The sequence below is a fragment of the Pelophylax lessonae genome (assembly GCF_965119305.1).
Source record: "Pelophylax lessonae genome assembly, chromosome: 3".
NCBI classification, from domain to species: Eukaryota; Metazoa; Chordata; class Amphibia; order Anura; family Ranidae; genus Pelophylax; species Pelophylax lessonae.
The window spans coordinates 297,889,848-297,906,656 of record NC_138770.1 but is presented as its reverse complement, the minus strand read 5'-3'; the positions used below and the strand labels follow the sequence as shown (position 1 = coordinate 297,906,656).

Sequence of the window (16,809 nt, the reverse complement as noted above, 5' to 3'; positions counted from 1 at the left end):
TTCAGAGTGGTATAGCAAATTTGTAATTTTGCGGGTAGCGTCTGGTGCTTGCCTACCCAAGGTAAAGCCTACTTGATCTGAGTGGATTAATTGCGGTAGTATAGGTGTAATTCTTTGTGCTAATATTTTATAATTTAATATCTGTGTTTAACAGAGAAATAGGACAAAAGTTTTGTGGTGATACCGGCTCCTTCCTTGGCTTGGGTAACGTAATGATATTAGCTGAAAGCATTTCAGATGGTAACGTGCCAGAGAACACAGCAGCATTAAAGGTTTTGCTTAGATAAGGGGGTCAGATGTTGAGAAAACAGTATATAATACTCAGCTGAGTAGCAGTCTGGGCCTGGGGCTTTTCCATTGGGAAGTGCTATCATGGCTTTCTCCATTATGAGCGTTAAGACTTTCAAGTTGGGTGGATAAAAGTGAGGGTAGCTTCATTTTCTGCAAAAATTCGGCAATGTTATCATGCGTGGGTTGTGGCATAGAACACTCTGTATGTAGGTTTATAGGTTTTCATAGTAAGTTTGGAAGGCATCCGCAATATCTTTAGGGTTACATAGTTTACCCTTCGAGGTGGGGTATATGATGTATGGGATTTTTTGTTTGGACCTCCATTGTTTTAGTTGCGCTGCTAGGAATTTTCCAGCTTTGTTGCCCAATGCATAGAAAGATAGCCAGTGCTTGTGTAAGTTTTTAGTGTGTTGATAGGAGAGGAGGGTTTGAAGGTCATTTCTAGCTTTAAATATTTTAGCACTAAGAATGGGTGTGGGGTTTTGTTTATTCTCTCTCTCTAGTTTGGTTAAGTGGTTTAATATGTTGTTTAGCTGCTGTGTTCTTTGGCGTTTAGCATGTGAGCTTAGTTTAATTAGAATGCCTCTTATAAAGGCCTTGTGTGTCACCCACAGTAAAGAAGGTTTCATATCAGTGCAGTCGTTATGGTTGAAGAAGTCCGTCAGATGTTGGCCAATGATCTTTATGTTATCAGAGTCTGACATTATGATATGGTCGTTGTGCCACATATATTGAGAGGGTTTATCTGGCTTTTCACCCTGCACTTGGAGGGATATCGGAGCGTGATTTGACAAGGTAATTGTATGTATGTCTGAAGAGAGTGAGTCCTGTAATTGTTTATCTACCAAGAAGAAATCAATCCTGGCGTATGTGCAGTGGGGCTTTGAAAAAAAATGAAAGTCTCTTTCTGTAGGATGTTGACATCTCCAGATGTCATAGAGGTTTGTGGAGTGCAAGAAGTTGGATAGTGTAGAGGGTCTTGACTTTTTGTTAGAGGGACCTTTGGTGTCCATTTCTGTGTCCGGTACAATGGTAAAGTTTCTGCACGCGATTGTGCGACCTTTTTGGTGTTTTGTGATCTTTTTCCATAGTTTGCGGAAAAAATGAATTTACTCGGTGTTGGGAGCGTATACATTGACTATAGTGTTAATTTCTCCCACAAGAATTATATATCGCCCTTTATCGCCGATGACGATGTTGATGGGTTTGAAGGCAATCGTGTATTTAAGGGCAATGAGCACCCCTTCAGTTTTGGTGGGAGAGTTGGCAAAAAAGATATAGGGGAAGTTTTTATGAGATATTTTGGGAGCTTTATCTTGACTAAGGTGGGTTTCCTGAAGGCACAGGATGTCATATTGTAGTCTGCGTGCTTCTGACAAAAGAGAATGTTGTTTCCTGGGATGATTAAGTCCCTTAACGTTTAAGGATGTTAATTTGAGAGGCATACCTGGTAAAGTACGAGAAATGCCTGTATTATGAATAGTTGTGTAGTGGAATCGAGACTGGGGTGTGTAGAGAGCCTTTGTGTACTTGGTGTGATTAACTCACGGATTGGTTGTCCTTGCTTGTCTTCTCTCACGGGTGAAGAGGGATTTGACACGTGACTTGCTGATAAGGTTGGGAGCAGAAATCAGAGTTAGGGAAAGTCCAAAAAAGAAACTGTAACCAGTTATTGTTAATAAACAACAGAACTGAGATGGTTTTTCTTTAGCGCTATTTAAGGTTAAAAAAAGGTAAAATAAAGAGAATCTGAAATGAGCGGTGTAATACCGCGGCAATTAACATGGGGTAAAAGAGCAAACAGAATCGAGCTTCAGGGGTATATTAGGGACCTATGTTGGTGAGACTGGTAATGGCTGTAATGTTTGGGTGATCATTATTTAAGGCATCTTCTTCCCGAGTGACATCTCGTCTGAGAACGGCAAGGCTTATATTTTGGTTGATGCTGATGGGGGTCCAGAATTTGCCATTGGCATAGTAGTTCTATGCCATATTCCACTGAGTAAATGTTGTAAGATCTTTCATCTTTGGTGACCGCCAATTTCATAGGATAGCCCCATTTGTATGGTACGTGGTGGTTGCGCAGTGGTTTGGTAATAGTGGCCAGGTTTTTTCTATTCACCATCATTTATTGTGAGAGGTCTGCGTAAAAAGACAGATTGCATAGGGTCTAGGATAATTTGAGATATCTTTAGTTGCTCTCAAATATTTCTCTTTAGTGTGGTAGAAATGATACGGACGATCGTATCTCTTGGTGTATCTTTCGGTAAATGGGAAGGTTTAGGCAGACGGTGGATTTGATCGATGGTAAGATCGTGTGGTAGGGCTTCTGGCAGAAAAGAGGCCAGAACCTGCTTGAAATATTCTGGAAGGGCTGCTGGTTGAACAGATTCAGGGATACCTCTGATCTTAACATTGTTCCTTCTGGAACAGTCCTCTAAATCTGCCAATTTAGCTTTAATCCAATCTAGTTCCTCTTTTTTACTGTGAGCGTCCACCAGTTAATTATATGATGTGGTGAATTCTCCCATTTTAGATTTAATTTTGTGACCCTGTTTCCTATTGTGGTTATTTCAGCTTTGCAATGGTGCATCATAATAAGGATGTAATTGTGTATAGAGGACTGCAGAGACATTAAGATGTCCTTAAGAGTGGTGTCCAGAACATATTGATTTTGTGTGGGGAATTCAGCAATGGGGTTCTGTGGTACTCTAGGCCCTGAAGGAGGAGAATGTGGTAGGCTCACCTCAGGCTGTGGTGTATCCTCCTCGGACAGCCAGAGCTTCGCCTTCACTGGGCTGCTGGAAGGTGTGGGTGATAGGGAGCCCGGGGCCAACAGGTGAGCAGGGCAGTTAAGATCCCCTTGGAGAGAGGGGTCCTCTGGTATGCCTGATAGTGTGCCGTGTAGCGTGGTCCTGCAGCCACCGGCGCCATCTTGGATTCCTGGCCTGTGTGGAGGAAGAAAGAACTTGGTCATTTTCCGTGAGGAGCATTCTTTCCTTCATTTAGACATGCCTCTAGGCGCCTGGTGTCGCTGGGATGGAGCTGTGTCCTTGTGGGGAAAGATTACCCGCTGTGTGGTCCTATGAAGCCACCAGGGCTCTGGAGCTGCGCTAATGTGCGGCCATCCCATTCGGCATGCATCCACGTGCCAGTCAATGAAAGCCCAAGTCAATGAAAGCCCTGCCAAAGTCTGAGCAAACGTAGTGCAGGAACCTTTTTCAAAGTCAGAGCGACTTAAAGCAAAATTCCACTCATAAGTGGAACTTCCGCTCATCTGCTTCCTCCCCCCCTCCAATGCCACATTTGGCACCTTTCAGGGGGAGGGGGGAATGGGTACCTGTTTTTGACAGTTATCATTCCCCATTTCCAGGAGACAGCACCGCGGCGCTGTCCCTCAGAAGTTCAGCCCCCTCCTTCTTCCCCCACTGCCGAGCCAATAAGAATGTGCAGCGCACTTCATGCATGCACAGTAGGGAACCGGCTGTGAAGCCGTAAGGCTTCACTGCCTGTTTCCCTTGAACGAATGGCGGCGGCAGCGTCTGGCAGCCGATCCAAAAATCGGCTGGGGTGCTTACATTGCAGGCTCCCTGGACTGGTAAGTATCTATATTTTAAAAGTCAGCAGTTACAGTATTTGTAGCTGCTGACTTTTATTTATTTTTTATTCCCGGCTGGAACACTGCTTTAGTGCCGGTTCACATTTCTGCGATGTGGGGGAACGCTGCGAATAGTTCACACTGCCATATGCGATACGCTGGGGGTGTTAATTATAAGTTAACGACCCCCCCAGATCAGATCTCATATTGCAGTGCGATCTGAAAGTTCGCACAGAATCGGATCGCACTAGTGTGAACCACCATGCGATCCGATTCTGCTGCAGACCAAAAAAAGGGTCCTGTGCTTGTTTCAGTGCGATTACAGTGCGAATTCAGCCATACATACTGTATGGCTGAATTTGCACCGCACAGAGTTTGCATGTAATTTTAGGAGCAGTGCGCTCTGAATTACATGCAATCTCTGTGATCGCACAAATGTGAACCGGCACTTTAGTCTCTTCTATTACAATGGTTCCAATACCTCTGAAGGGGGACCTTAATGGCCAGCAATGGAGTGTCTCAAAGGTCAATTTAAAAAAGAACAATTAAAAAAACATGGCGTATATACAAAATCACTTTATTATAATTACAGTAAAAAAAGTGCAGCTTTTACTGTAATTGTAATAATAAAGTGATTTATTTATTTTTATACATACACCATGTTTTTTTGATTGTTCTATTTGACCTTTGAGTCACTCAATTGTTGGCCCCTAAAGTCTCCCTTCAGAGGTATTCCTTCCCCCCAATTTCTTCCATTTCATTTGGGATGTTGGCCTAAGGTTTGAAATGATCCAACCTTCACTCTTTCCTCCATTACAATGGTTCCATTGCACTTAGGTGTCCTTTTATGAAATAGTGATGAGCAGTGATCCTGCTGATCACAGCTCATTTCCGATCATTCTCAGTTTATGAAACAGAAATGATCAGCTGGAGAACATGTTCTTCGCTGATCATCTCTTCACACAGGAATCTGTCATTGCCTGACACAGAAACAGCCAGGTCATGAAGCTGCGATCCCCGCACTTCACTGGCGATCTGTGCCAGAATTCACACTCAAATACCACCACTAATGGAGACCTGACACAACATTTTAGACAACTTAGGATCTGTGCCAGAATTCACACTCCCGGATTCACCAGCCTGGAGCTTGTGAAGCGAGGAGTGAAGACAGAATCGGGGGAGAACTGAGGGGGAAAAAGGAAGATTATCGACTTCCTCGTTCAGACCCCCCAACAGAGTAATCATGTCCCCCTGCCATATTTATGTATATATATATATGCATGTATATACATGTATGTATGTAAGGTGATCATTTTCCCCAGAGAACTACAGAGAAGCCAACAGAGAAAAAAATTCACCGTTCATAAAAGTACACCTTAATGGGGTGCGACTTGTGATGCGACACATGCTCTCAAAGTGGAAGCGCATGTGGCACCAGTGTGACCCGGGCCATACCAAGACATATCTTTCCATCCAGGCTTATAGCAATACTTTTCAAATCCTCTCATTTGATAAAATGCTTTGAGTCCCTATGGAGGAAAGCGCAATAGAAATATTATTACTGTTGTTGTTATTATTATTATAATTAATAAATAACTAAAAAGTTAGATTAGTTGATTAGTTGCAGCAGGATTTTACTTTGCAAATATATAGAATGTAAACGAGTGTGGATTAACCTGTGTCACTGCTTTTATCAAAGAAGTTTTCCATTATTCACAAGACTCTGCCAGTCTTCTAATGCAAACTTTACCCATGAATTTCGTGCCTAAGAGATCGATTGAGCCTTCAGCTAATTGTCATCATTGTAGATTTCTGCAATGCACTCTAGTAAGCTTCGCATAAAATAATGCGTGCCAAAAGCAAGTGCCGGTTATTTGGGCTGCTGCTGGCAAATTAGGCAATGAGCAGACCTAGTTCACATTTCCAATCTGTTAAAACATCTGTTGAAAGTGTGCGACATCTAGTTTTGGGAAGCAGCTTATCTTGTACTTAAACGACCCGGTGTGGCCCCCAGGGAGACAAGGACCTCTGAATACAGACTGGAGTGCTTTATCAGAGGAATCACACCATGTCCTGACAAATTGCTGCTGCCTGGGGGATAAGGTGACAACGAATCTGGCTCTTACCTGGGACACATAATCGCAGGATAACAGGGCTATACACTGTTACTTGTCAAAAACTGTCATCCCGAAAATGCGTAACCAATCAGGGTTCAAATGGATCCAATGATTCTGGTTATTTGCTATGAGCATTTCTTCCCCCTAAAGCATACTTTTATTACATTAACCCCTTGTTGATTAGTACGATGAAAAGTTGATTGTGCCCGAATAAGATCACTGCATAGTATGCACACAGCTAGATGAGGATCTGATTTATAATCTAGACTTTCCCTAAAAGACCGATTACCTTGCCTCCTCCTTATTGACATAGCTACTGTTTATTTAATGAAATGACCCTTCAGGTAATTAGCTGTACACTGCACAAGAGCAATCAGACAAGGTGTTCATGCACTTTAGGCTAGTCTCCAAAGTGCAGGAAGCTTGCAACAAAGGAATTTGCAATGAGAGGGGGAGGTTGTCCAAATTTTAAATGATTTCTAGTCCTTCATGATATAGTCAACAATTTACAGTATGCAATCTTGCAAAAAATATATATATGTATATATTGTATGTATGTATGTACTGTATGTATGTATGTGTGTTTGTGGGTGTATGTAGTTTGTATATATATATATATATATATATATATATATATATATATATATATATATATATACTGGTGTGTGTGTGTGTGTATATATATATATATATATATATTTCTATATATTGTATGTACTGGTGTATATATATATATATATATATATATATATATATATATATATATATACACTGTATGTACTGGTGTAGATATATATATATATATATATATATATATATATATATATATATATATATATATAATGTAATTGACTCTTTAAAAGGATCATTCCACCCAAATATGATGTCCTCAGATACAGATAGAACCTGATAGGTTGAGCCAGCCCATTTTTTTTTTTTATTTATTTCTTGGATAGAGCCCTCACACTGTAGGGGTTGGTTTACAGGCAAATAGACTGTGCACTCTGCATCTAGTTGCTCCAGGACTTAGCAAGTGAGGAAAGCTTTACTTTGAAAAGAATACCCAAACCCATGCATGGGGAAAAAAAAACAGCAATTTTGATTGCACACATTGGATGATGGAAGTCAGCAGAACTCCTGTTCATTTACTAAGCTCTGGGGCAACTGCTCTTGCAGAGTTCATCTGCAATTTGCAAAGTGCACAGTCTTTGGGGTTGATTTACTAAAACTAAGGTTGGCCATACATGTTCAATTTTCTTGTACAAATTTATTTTAGATTTACCAAAAACCATATGAGGTCAGAACTAAAGAACACTTTTAATTGTATGCAATTAGGCAGGCCCATGCACTACATAGTTGAAGGTAAATCTAAATAAAATTGTACAGAAAATTGTATGAAAATTGTATAATGTATGGCCAGACTTAGAGACTGCAAAAATCTGGTGCAGATGTGCATTGCAGCCAATCAGCTTGTTCAAATAAGCTTTGATAATAAAATCTGGAAGCTGATTGGTTTCTAGGCAGAACTGCAGCAGATTTTGCACTCTCTAGTTTTAGTAAATCTCCCTTATATGCCTTTAGTAAATCAACCCCAAAATAGTTGCTATTCACCTAGGAGTTTTGAGTGTTCTATGACCTGCTCTTGTGTGTATTATATGGATAAACTTTAGTAGGGCCCAATGGCCACATCAGGTGTGCAGCCTCAGCAACTCAAGAGCAGATCTTTCATTCAGAGATATACACAAAAATGAATATGGACCGACTGACCTGATAAAGATAGTGTGCATCAATTAATAGGAAAAAAAAGACACAATCATTGATTTGTGTTGAAGGATATAAGTCAGAGCATTACATTGCAAATATAATTTTGCACATAAGTGCTTTCTAAAAAGACAGCATAGTGTCTCAATGGGGGAAAAAATGCTTACACACCAGGAAACTTCAAAATGTGCTTTAACAGTTTATTTATATACAAAATAACACAGAGACTCCACATTGTGATTGTCCTCATTAATGCATCAGGCAGTCAATAAATAGGCTTAGTAAAAGGCAGTCAGAAATTGCAGGTTGGGGTTATTGGGGAACTGCACAAACTAGGACAACAAAGGACTGTAGTACATGTAGTACACCTGTCCATGCATGCCTGCTACTTTGTTTGGCAGAGATGTAGTACAGTGGCTTTGCAGGAGGAAGTAAAAGTCTTTTATTCAAGTCAGTGTAGAAGAAAGTCTCTTACAGGCAGTAAGTCACTCTGTGGTCACTGTATATACTGTATGTTAAGGCAGTGATCATTGTGTAGGCAGCAAATTAAAGTGGTGCAAATCAAAAGGACTACAATCAAAAGTTGCACTGCCATTAATTGCACTTAGAACCCAACAGAAATAAATACTGTTAGAATAGACTATTTTTTTCATGGAAAAAATATACATATATACATTCACATGTAAACAAATGAAGGCCCCTTTGTGTATACTGGCAGTAGACAAAACCCAATCAGTAGGTTAAAGAGATCACACTGGGATACATAGGCAGTATCAGGACTGAAGGGGTCTTCATAGGTCCTCATGACCAAGTGCAAATGGTTCTGTAAACTCCCATGAGATGACCCCATATCCATATAGTTCATTATTCAGATTGTTTGGGGACCCAGGTGAATTTCCAGCCCCCTTCTCCATCTCTGCGAACAAATGCTTGTCCATTGGAGAAGCTGTGAGTCTTCACATTGCAGTGAGGGTTTAGGGATGTGGAGAAGGCAACTTCTGTTTTGTTTGGAGACACCTCTGGAGTGTAGGAAATAGGAGAGCCAAAGGGGCTGACTGGCTCACTTCTTGGCAGGGGTGTAGAACTGCAGGATGAAGGGGAATAATTTGGCACATAGGGAGAGTCTAGGTTGCTCCCAGCCTGGCTGTGCACAGGGGTCATATGGATTGTACTGCATCCAGAAGGTGGGGAGTCTTGGATATTTCCATACTCTGCTCCCCCTATGCTGATGAGCTCTTTAGAGATGGCACTGTAGTTAGCTGATGCAGAATCATCAATGGTGTTGACATCTTTGAGTCCCAGAGTCTGCAGTACCCAGGATGCTACAGTAGAACCGGATTGTCCTTCACAGGCAGTGAAATCGTTATAAAGATTCCTCTTGGCCTTTTTGGCTGAGGTTTCAGGAGAGGCAAGGCTGCTAACCCTGGTTTTTCTCTTTAGGGGAGCGCCGAGGCCATGCTGGGACAACAGCTTCTGTAGAGGAACACAATAGAAAAAATGGTTACAACAAGGCCAAGTACTATAGTAGTGCCACATACAGTATAACAGAGATCAGCAAAAAAAAAAGTCATAAGCATTGATGAATAACAGGCACCTATCCAGTCCTACAGACTTGGAATTTGTATTTCAACAGCTGGTAGGCCATATTCTTCACCTTCTGATTTAGGAAATATCACCACACTCTGCATGCAAATTCCAGGGCACTCTGGGGTTGATTTACTAAAACTAGAGAGTGCAAAATGTGGAGCAGCTGTACATAGAAACTAATGGCTTCCAGTTTTTATATTTATTTATTTTTTTTCTGTGTCAAATCTAGATTGAAAAAACTGAAGTTATAAGCTGATTAGCTACTATGTACAGATGCACCAAATTTTGCACTCTAGTTTTTGTATATCTCCCAATATGGGGTTGCTTTAATAAAGGATGCTCACTTGGCAAGGGAATTTGCACTTAGCTTAGTGAAGGAAGTGAAACTCTACTTGTCACGTGTGTATATATATATATATATATATATATATATATATATATATGTGTGTGTATATATATATATATATATATATATATATATATATATGTGTGTATATATATATATATATATATATATATATATATATGTGTGTGTGTGTGTATATATATATATATATATATATATATATATGTGTGTGTATATATATATATATATATATATATATATATATGTGTGTATATATATATATATATATATATATATATATATATATATATATATATATATATATATATATATATATATATATATATATATATACACATATATATATATACATACACACACTTTTTTTCTCCTTGCACATGATCAGCTATTCTTATCAAAATGAGTTTCACCACATAACCCAAGGTAAAATTTCTCAGTGAAGTTAACAGCCTATTTACTATTAGTAAATCAACCCTTGTACATCAGAACTGCTTAGCACTGTTAAGCTTTTCAGCCAATCATCATTCATTTTCTGTACCCAGGCAAAATTATGTTTTCTGACATGTTAAACTGATAAGGCAAAGAGTTTCCTAAGACTTAAGGCCAGTCACTAACCAAGACTACTAACAGCTAGTCCCAGTCACTAACCAAGACTAATAACAGCTAGTCCCAGTCACTAACCAAGACTACTAACAGCTAGTCCCAGTCACTAACCAAGACTACTAACAGCTAGTCCCAGTCACTAACCAAGACTACTAACAGTTAGTCCCAGTCACTAACCAAGACTACTAACAGCTAGTCCCAGTTTTTTTCCTTTAACAAACAGATGCTGCTGTGGAACTACAAGCACCAGCATGCCATCCTTCCAGAGGCCCCAGGCTTCTACTGGAAAGTGAAAGGTAGCTAGCTCCTTTGTGTTCTCTAATGGTGAGTGGAGGTATTGGCGGCTTTAGAAGTCCCGAGCAGAGATTAGTGGGACATTCCTGCAGTCTGATGCTAATCCTGTATGTATGGGACTGGGGAGGGAAGCCGCGGGGGATCTTACAGGTACAGGTGCCATTTACAAGCACATCGCTCACTGGCGACACAATGGAGATCCTTTAATAGGCGATCACAGTCACGTCCAGGCTTTGTTAAACCAAGACTACTTTGCACATTAGCTGGGCTGCCAGCGCTGCCTCCTCCAGTCCCAGTAATCCCATCAGCATAGCAGAGAAGTCCTGACAGCAGTGCAAGTGTCAATGTGCCCCTTATCTCCGGAGATCCCTATCACTCCCTATCATTACTCTGCATTTTATCTAACATTAGAAATAAACAGGCCGCGGCTAATGTTATCTCTGCACACCTGATTAGCGGAGGAAGAGATCCCTGTACAGAGATGAGGCATCTATTGTTCTAGGAGAGAAAACATGATGATGATGATGATTAGTACACACCTTTGTCTTTTCTTCCAAGCATTTCACAAAGGTAGAGTTCAGGTATTGCTTCAACTTATTGTTCTCCTCGTGTAGCCGGGCTAGCTCCTCTTCCCTCTGCACCAATGTATCTTGAAGCTGTGAGACATATCAGAGAACATAGGGATCAGCACACAAATCATTTAACCCTTTAAATGCTTTCCATTTAGCAGAGAACTTTGTATCCAATATCTACCTGTTTGTTTGTGATGAGCTGAGAAGATAGCTCCTCATTCCATACAAAATCATCTTGAAGTGTGCAGCCTCCATTATACAGCTGCCCTGAAAACACAAAAAATGCAGACATTAATATGTAGATTGTGCCACCGGTAATTAGTCTCTATCTATCCCCAGCTTTTGGAAAGAAATGGCTTCTAAAGTTGCAAAAAAAAAAAAAAATATATATATATATATATATAATCACACATACACACACACATATATATATTCCTGTTCAAATCCTGGTCAGAACCCAGGTTTGCATGGAGTATGTATGTACTCTCTGTGCTTAGGTGAGTTTCCTCCAGGTAATCCAGTTGCCCCCCACACTGCCAATACATGCTGCTTGGCTAATTGGTTCTTGTCTAAATTGGCCCCAGTATATGTTTGTATGCATGTGAGTTAGGGACCTTAGACTGTAAGCTCTTGAGGAGGTCAAGGAATAATGTGTGTGTATATATCTTTATAAATATAAATACTTGTAATTTATATATGCTGTGCACATAAATACATACATGCATACATATAGTACTGTGTGAATATAGATACCTGTAATATATACTGTAAATACACATCCATATATGTAGATAGATAGATAGATAGATAGATAATGGTTAGTTGGATAGATAGATAGATAGATAGATAGATAGATAGATAGATAGATAGTGCTGTGTAAATATAAGTTCCTGAAATTATTTACACACACACACACATATACATACATACATACATACATATACATATATAGTGCTTTGTATATAAAAAAACTAATATATATACTGCACACACACACACATATATTATATATATATATATATATATATATATATATATATATATATATATATATATATATATAGTGCTTTGTATATAAAAAAAACGAATATATATATACTGCACACACACACATATATATATATACTGCACACACACACACACACACACACACATATATATATATATATTGCTGTGTAAATATAAATACTTGTAATTATATATGCTGTACATACATACACACACGGAAAGCTATGTGCAGGATTCACATACCCAATATTGGGCGCTTTAGAGGGCTGTTACAGGTTGATTTACTAAAGGCAAACAGCTTACTTTGCAAAGGTAGTTGCGCTTTGCAAGGGAATTTTCCCTGGAGCTTAATGAATGAGGTGAAGTTCTGCTGACTTCCATCGTCTAACTATGAGCAAGTAAACGTGCTGTTTTTTTAATGTGATTGGATATCCTTTGCCAAGTGAAATTTCACCTAATTCTGGGGATGATTTCCTTACAAAGTGAATAGCCCATTTGCCTTTAGTAAATGCCCCCCATATTTGCAGCTTGCAGAGCATCATCTGTGGTTAGAAGGTAAACTTACCATGGGATTGTGGGTCCTGGTTGTTGGATGTGTCGTCCAGGAGACCATAAGCCCAGAGAGAGACCCATGTATCCTTGGTAACATCAACAGTGGGCGCTGAGGTTGAGGGGAAGTATGGGCAATCATAGCTCTGACCCCCTGCAAAGTACTGGTCTTGGCACGGCAGAATGGTGTTCTGGAAAAAGGGACACAGGAGGAGGACTGGGTTAGATATGGCAGGAACAGACTTTTTTTTGTGTGATCAACAAAAGCAAACAGTCTTTGGGGAGGTAAAGCTAGCTTCTCTCCAGGAGGATAGTCTCTATTGAGAACTTGTGCTGCTGGAAATGAAGGCTCAGCTGTGTGAATGGAGATTCAGATCAGATGACAAATTCATTTCCAGCCCAAGCAGGCACACTGCAAGCCAAGAATGCACACACAGCTTCAGTCCCTACTGACACCGCATACTACTGATGGAAGCTGAGATACAATGTAGCAGAATACAAATCACTGGGAACAACACACAGATAGTGCTGAGAAAGACAAAACAAAACACTATGATCTGCTCTTTTAAATAGATAACTGATCGCAGCAATTAGGCTCTAAAGCTGGCCATACACGATACAATCTTCCTGCACATTCTCCTTCAGAGGACACATCTAAACAATCCATTCCATTCCTATGAAATCAGATAAGCCCATACACTATATAATTGATGGCAGATCTAAAATCAGATTGCATAGTGTACGATCACTACACTCACACAATCACAAGATTAGAAGATCACAGCGAATACAACTCTCTTAATACCCATCAAGCCTGGGTAAGCAATAAATCCAGATGCAAGTGATGACTTAAAATCCAGAGTCTAGAGAGGTGCAGGAAGCCATGCACCCACAGGGATCTCCCCAGGCACAGTCAGGAGCACCGCCGGTCACTTACCATCTTGTTGCTGGAATGAGATATTTGCAGACACGTTTTCATTTAAGTCCCACACTGAGCTTTAAATGGGACTGAGGGAAGGCACTTAAGAGGCAGTCCTGATCTAAAGGAGCTCTGGGAACGCCCCCGGACTCTGCAAACACTCACACCTCATTGGATGCCGACCTGTCAAAAGTGTGACATCAGCAAACTCCTCATTAGGCACAATCCAGGGCTAAGCACGCCCACTCATTAACATAAGGATGGAGCCCACCTCAAAGAAAACTCAAAGACCCCCCTTTGTTTTATTTCTCATTATTAGGCTGAATAAAGCCTTTGCATTTGTCCAAATCACATTGATTATACTGAAAGATGGGGGTCAATCATACAGATTGATAATGGGGTAACAGTTCATATTGGCAGCTGTTACATAGGCTGGGTGATCAGGTTGTATCAGATGAACTCCAATGGTGGTTATACATGCTTTGATTTTATTATCCAATCCATGTGCAATATGATGAGAACATCAGGTTTTCAGGGTGTACCCCCTTCCTCAAGGTCTGAGCAGTACTAATACACAAAGTTATGGCAGAATGTAAAGTAAGACCATCTCATCATTATAGGTTCACCTCTATGCATGTGCGCTTAATGCTTTTTTGTGGCACGTTTTGCGGCTCAATTTGCTTTTTTTTTTTTATTTTTTTTTTTTTTAATGCATGCTTTTGATTTTTTTTTTTTTTACTTTGTGAGAAGTGTTGATTTTGTAAGGGGGAGGTGTCTATTGTTATGCAGTAAAAATGCACTAAAAACGCATGAAAAACATGCGTTTTCATGCATTTTTCATGCGTTTTCGATATAATTCCATTACAAGTCTATGGAGCCAAAAAAACAACATGCTCTGTGTATAAAAAAAAAAAAAAAAGTCCCTGCACCTCTCCAAAACACGCATTGCAGGAAACTGCATAGATGTGAATGGGACCCATAGGAAATAAGGTTGTGCGCTTCTGTGGATCTGCAAACACACTAATGGCTCGTACGCATGATCAGAAAATCATACGAAAAATACCGCTTTCAAAGTGATCGTACGATAATCTGATCGTTAGTACCGGTGCCGGTCATGACAGTTTATCCGATATTGAGTGGGGAACACACTATGAGAAACTCAGGTGAACAATCGACCGATTTTCCTCGTTTCCAAGAAAATCGGAAATGCTCGTACGACAAAGTCTTTTTTTTTTGTTTATTGTTTCTGATCATGTGCAATCTTTCACTTCTGATGTTTTCCATACGAAAATCATCCGAAAACGTTTGTTCTGTTCCCATACGAGAAAAATTTTGGAGTTGACCCTTCGAAAATTTTCGTTCGGAAGGTTGGAATCGGCTGTTGAAAGCTGTGTATCATAAAATCTTAGGATCGTTCCACAGACGAAAGTGTTCATCCAATTTTCTTATAGTGTGTAGGAGTGTGTATGAACATTTTCCAGATCGTATGGTTTTCATTTAACCACTTCAGCTCCGCAAGGTTTTACCCCCTTAATGACCAGGCCATTTTTTACGGCACTGTGTTACTTTAACTGATAATTGCGCAGTCATGCGATGCTGTACCCAAATAAAATTTATGTATTTTTTTCCTACAAATAGAGCTTTCTTTTGGTGGTATTTGATCACCTGTGCGATTTTTATTTTTTGCACTATAAACAAAAAAAACCACAATTTTGAAAAAAAAAAAAACAACAATATTTTTTACTTTCTGTTATAAAAAAATACCCAATAAAATTTTTTTAAAAAATCTAACTTTTTCATCAATTTATGCCAATATGTATTCTGTTATATATTTTTGGTAAAAAAAAAAAAATCCTAATATGTCTATATTGATTGGTTTGTGCAAAAGTTATAGCATCTGGGATACAGTTATGGACTTTTTATTTTTTTATTGTTTTTATTAGTAATGATGGCAATTAGCGATTTTTAGCAGGACTGCGACATTGCGGCAGACAAATCTGACACTAAGTGACACTTTTTGGGGACCAGTGATACCAATACAGTGATCACTGCTAAAAAAAATGCACTGTTACTGTATAAATGACACTGGAACGGAAGGAATTAACGCCAGGGGTAATGAAGGGGTTAAGTGTGCTCCTAGGGAGTGCTTTCTAACTGTAGGGGGAGTGGATGCAGTAGAGTAAAAGAGAAATCTGTGTTTAAGCTTAGCTGAAACACAAGATCTCTCTTTTCCTCCCTGACAAAACAGCGGTCTGTATTGTTTACATAGACAGACTGTTGTTCTGTCATTCCTTCAAACGATTGTCGGGTCCCGGCAGCCATCGCGGCCACGAGAACCGATGATTGGCTCCCGGTGTGTTCAATCACAGCAGGAGCGGTGCCGGAAGTGGTTAATCAGTACAGTCGTCATTTGAAAATACAATACAAATACACTACAACACATTACATCACTTCCAAATTTTTACTCTGTCGTACAAGAATTTTTATCTAGTAAACTCTTAATTTTCGATATGAGATTGGGATGCAAAGAAAAAAACAAACAGACGATCATTCGTCTCATAATCTCATCCTGTGTAACATTAGGGTGAATTCACACTATGTAGCCATCAAATCACAGAGAAGCCAAAGCAATTCATCATTCCGGCTGCTCTGCTTTGCCACCTGCACTAGGGGGCAGTGTGGTGCCCAATTCAGCGCATTGCACTGCTCCCCCTTTTTTTGTTGTTGTTTTGTATGAGCTTTATTTGAAGAGTACAAAACGTACATTTCATTCACTGCAATGTCCAGCAGTGTGATGCACTGCGCTGCCCAACCTTGCAGTGCAATTTGGGCCGGTGTGCTGCGATAACATGCAGAATGTCTACATTTTGATGCAACACAGTGCTAGGCTGCGTTGCAGTGTGAATGGGACACATAGGAAACAATTGTTTTCTGTGTGTAGAGGAAAAGAAGAAGTGCTTGGCGCTGCCAATATGTGCGTTAAAGATGTTTAACTCAATAGTGGGAGGTGATAGCTAATATAAATATCAAAAATGTTATGCACGAATGAGAAATGTAGTGGGTATTAAATAGATGAGTTGGATAATAAATATTCAAGAGGTAAAAACAAAGATATAGTACAAAGGCTTATATCCTAAAAAACA

General features: G+C 39.7%; 1 protein-coding gene across 1 annotated transcript; it reads right to left on the bottom strand.

Annotated features, from left to right (window-relative positions):
* Positions 1-8,006: 8,006 nt before the first annotated feature.
* GMNC (geminin coiled-coil domain containing) lies at positions 8,007-13,803 on the bottom strand. The gene is made up of 5 exons (XM_082251480.1): positions 13,685-13,803; positions 12,764-12,938; positions 11,372-11,457; positions 11,158-11,274; positions 8,007-9,240 (listed from the first exon to the last, which is right to left on the bottom strand). Exons 1-5 carry the CDS (start codon positions 13,724-13,726, stop codon positions 8,632-8,634), a joined length of 1,029 nt encoding a protein of 342 aa, XP_082107606.1. The 5' UTR covers positions 13,727-13,803; the 3' UTR covers positions 8,007-8,631.
* Positions 13,804-16,809: the final 3,006 nt, after the last annotated feature.

Bases quoted from the DNA above. Each gene is read 5' to 3' on its own strand.
- GMNC (XM_082251480.1), bottom strand. From the start codon at position 13,726: ATGAAAACGTGTCTGCAAATATCTCATTCCAGCAACAAGATG. The intron at 11,275-11,371 runs GTAGATATTGGA...TATGTCTCACAG, and splicing joins AGCTCATCACAAACAAACAG to CTTCAAGATACATTGGTGCA. The intron at 9,241-11,157 runs GTGTGTACTAAT...GTTCCTCTACAG, and splicing joins GCTTGGAAGAAAAGACAAAG to AAGCTGTTGTCCCAGCATGG.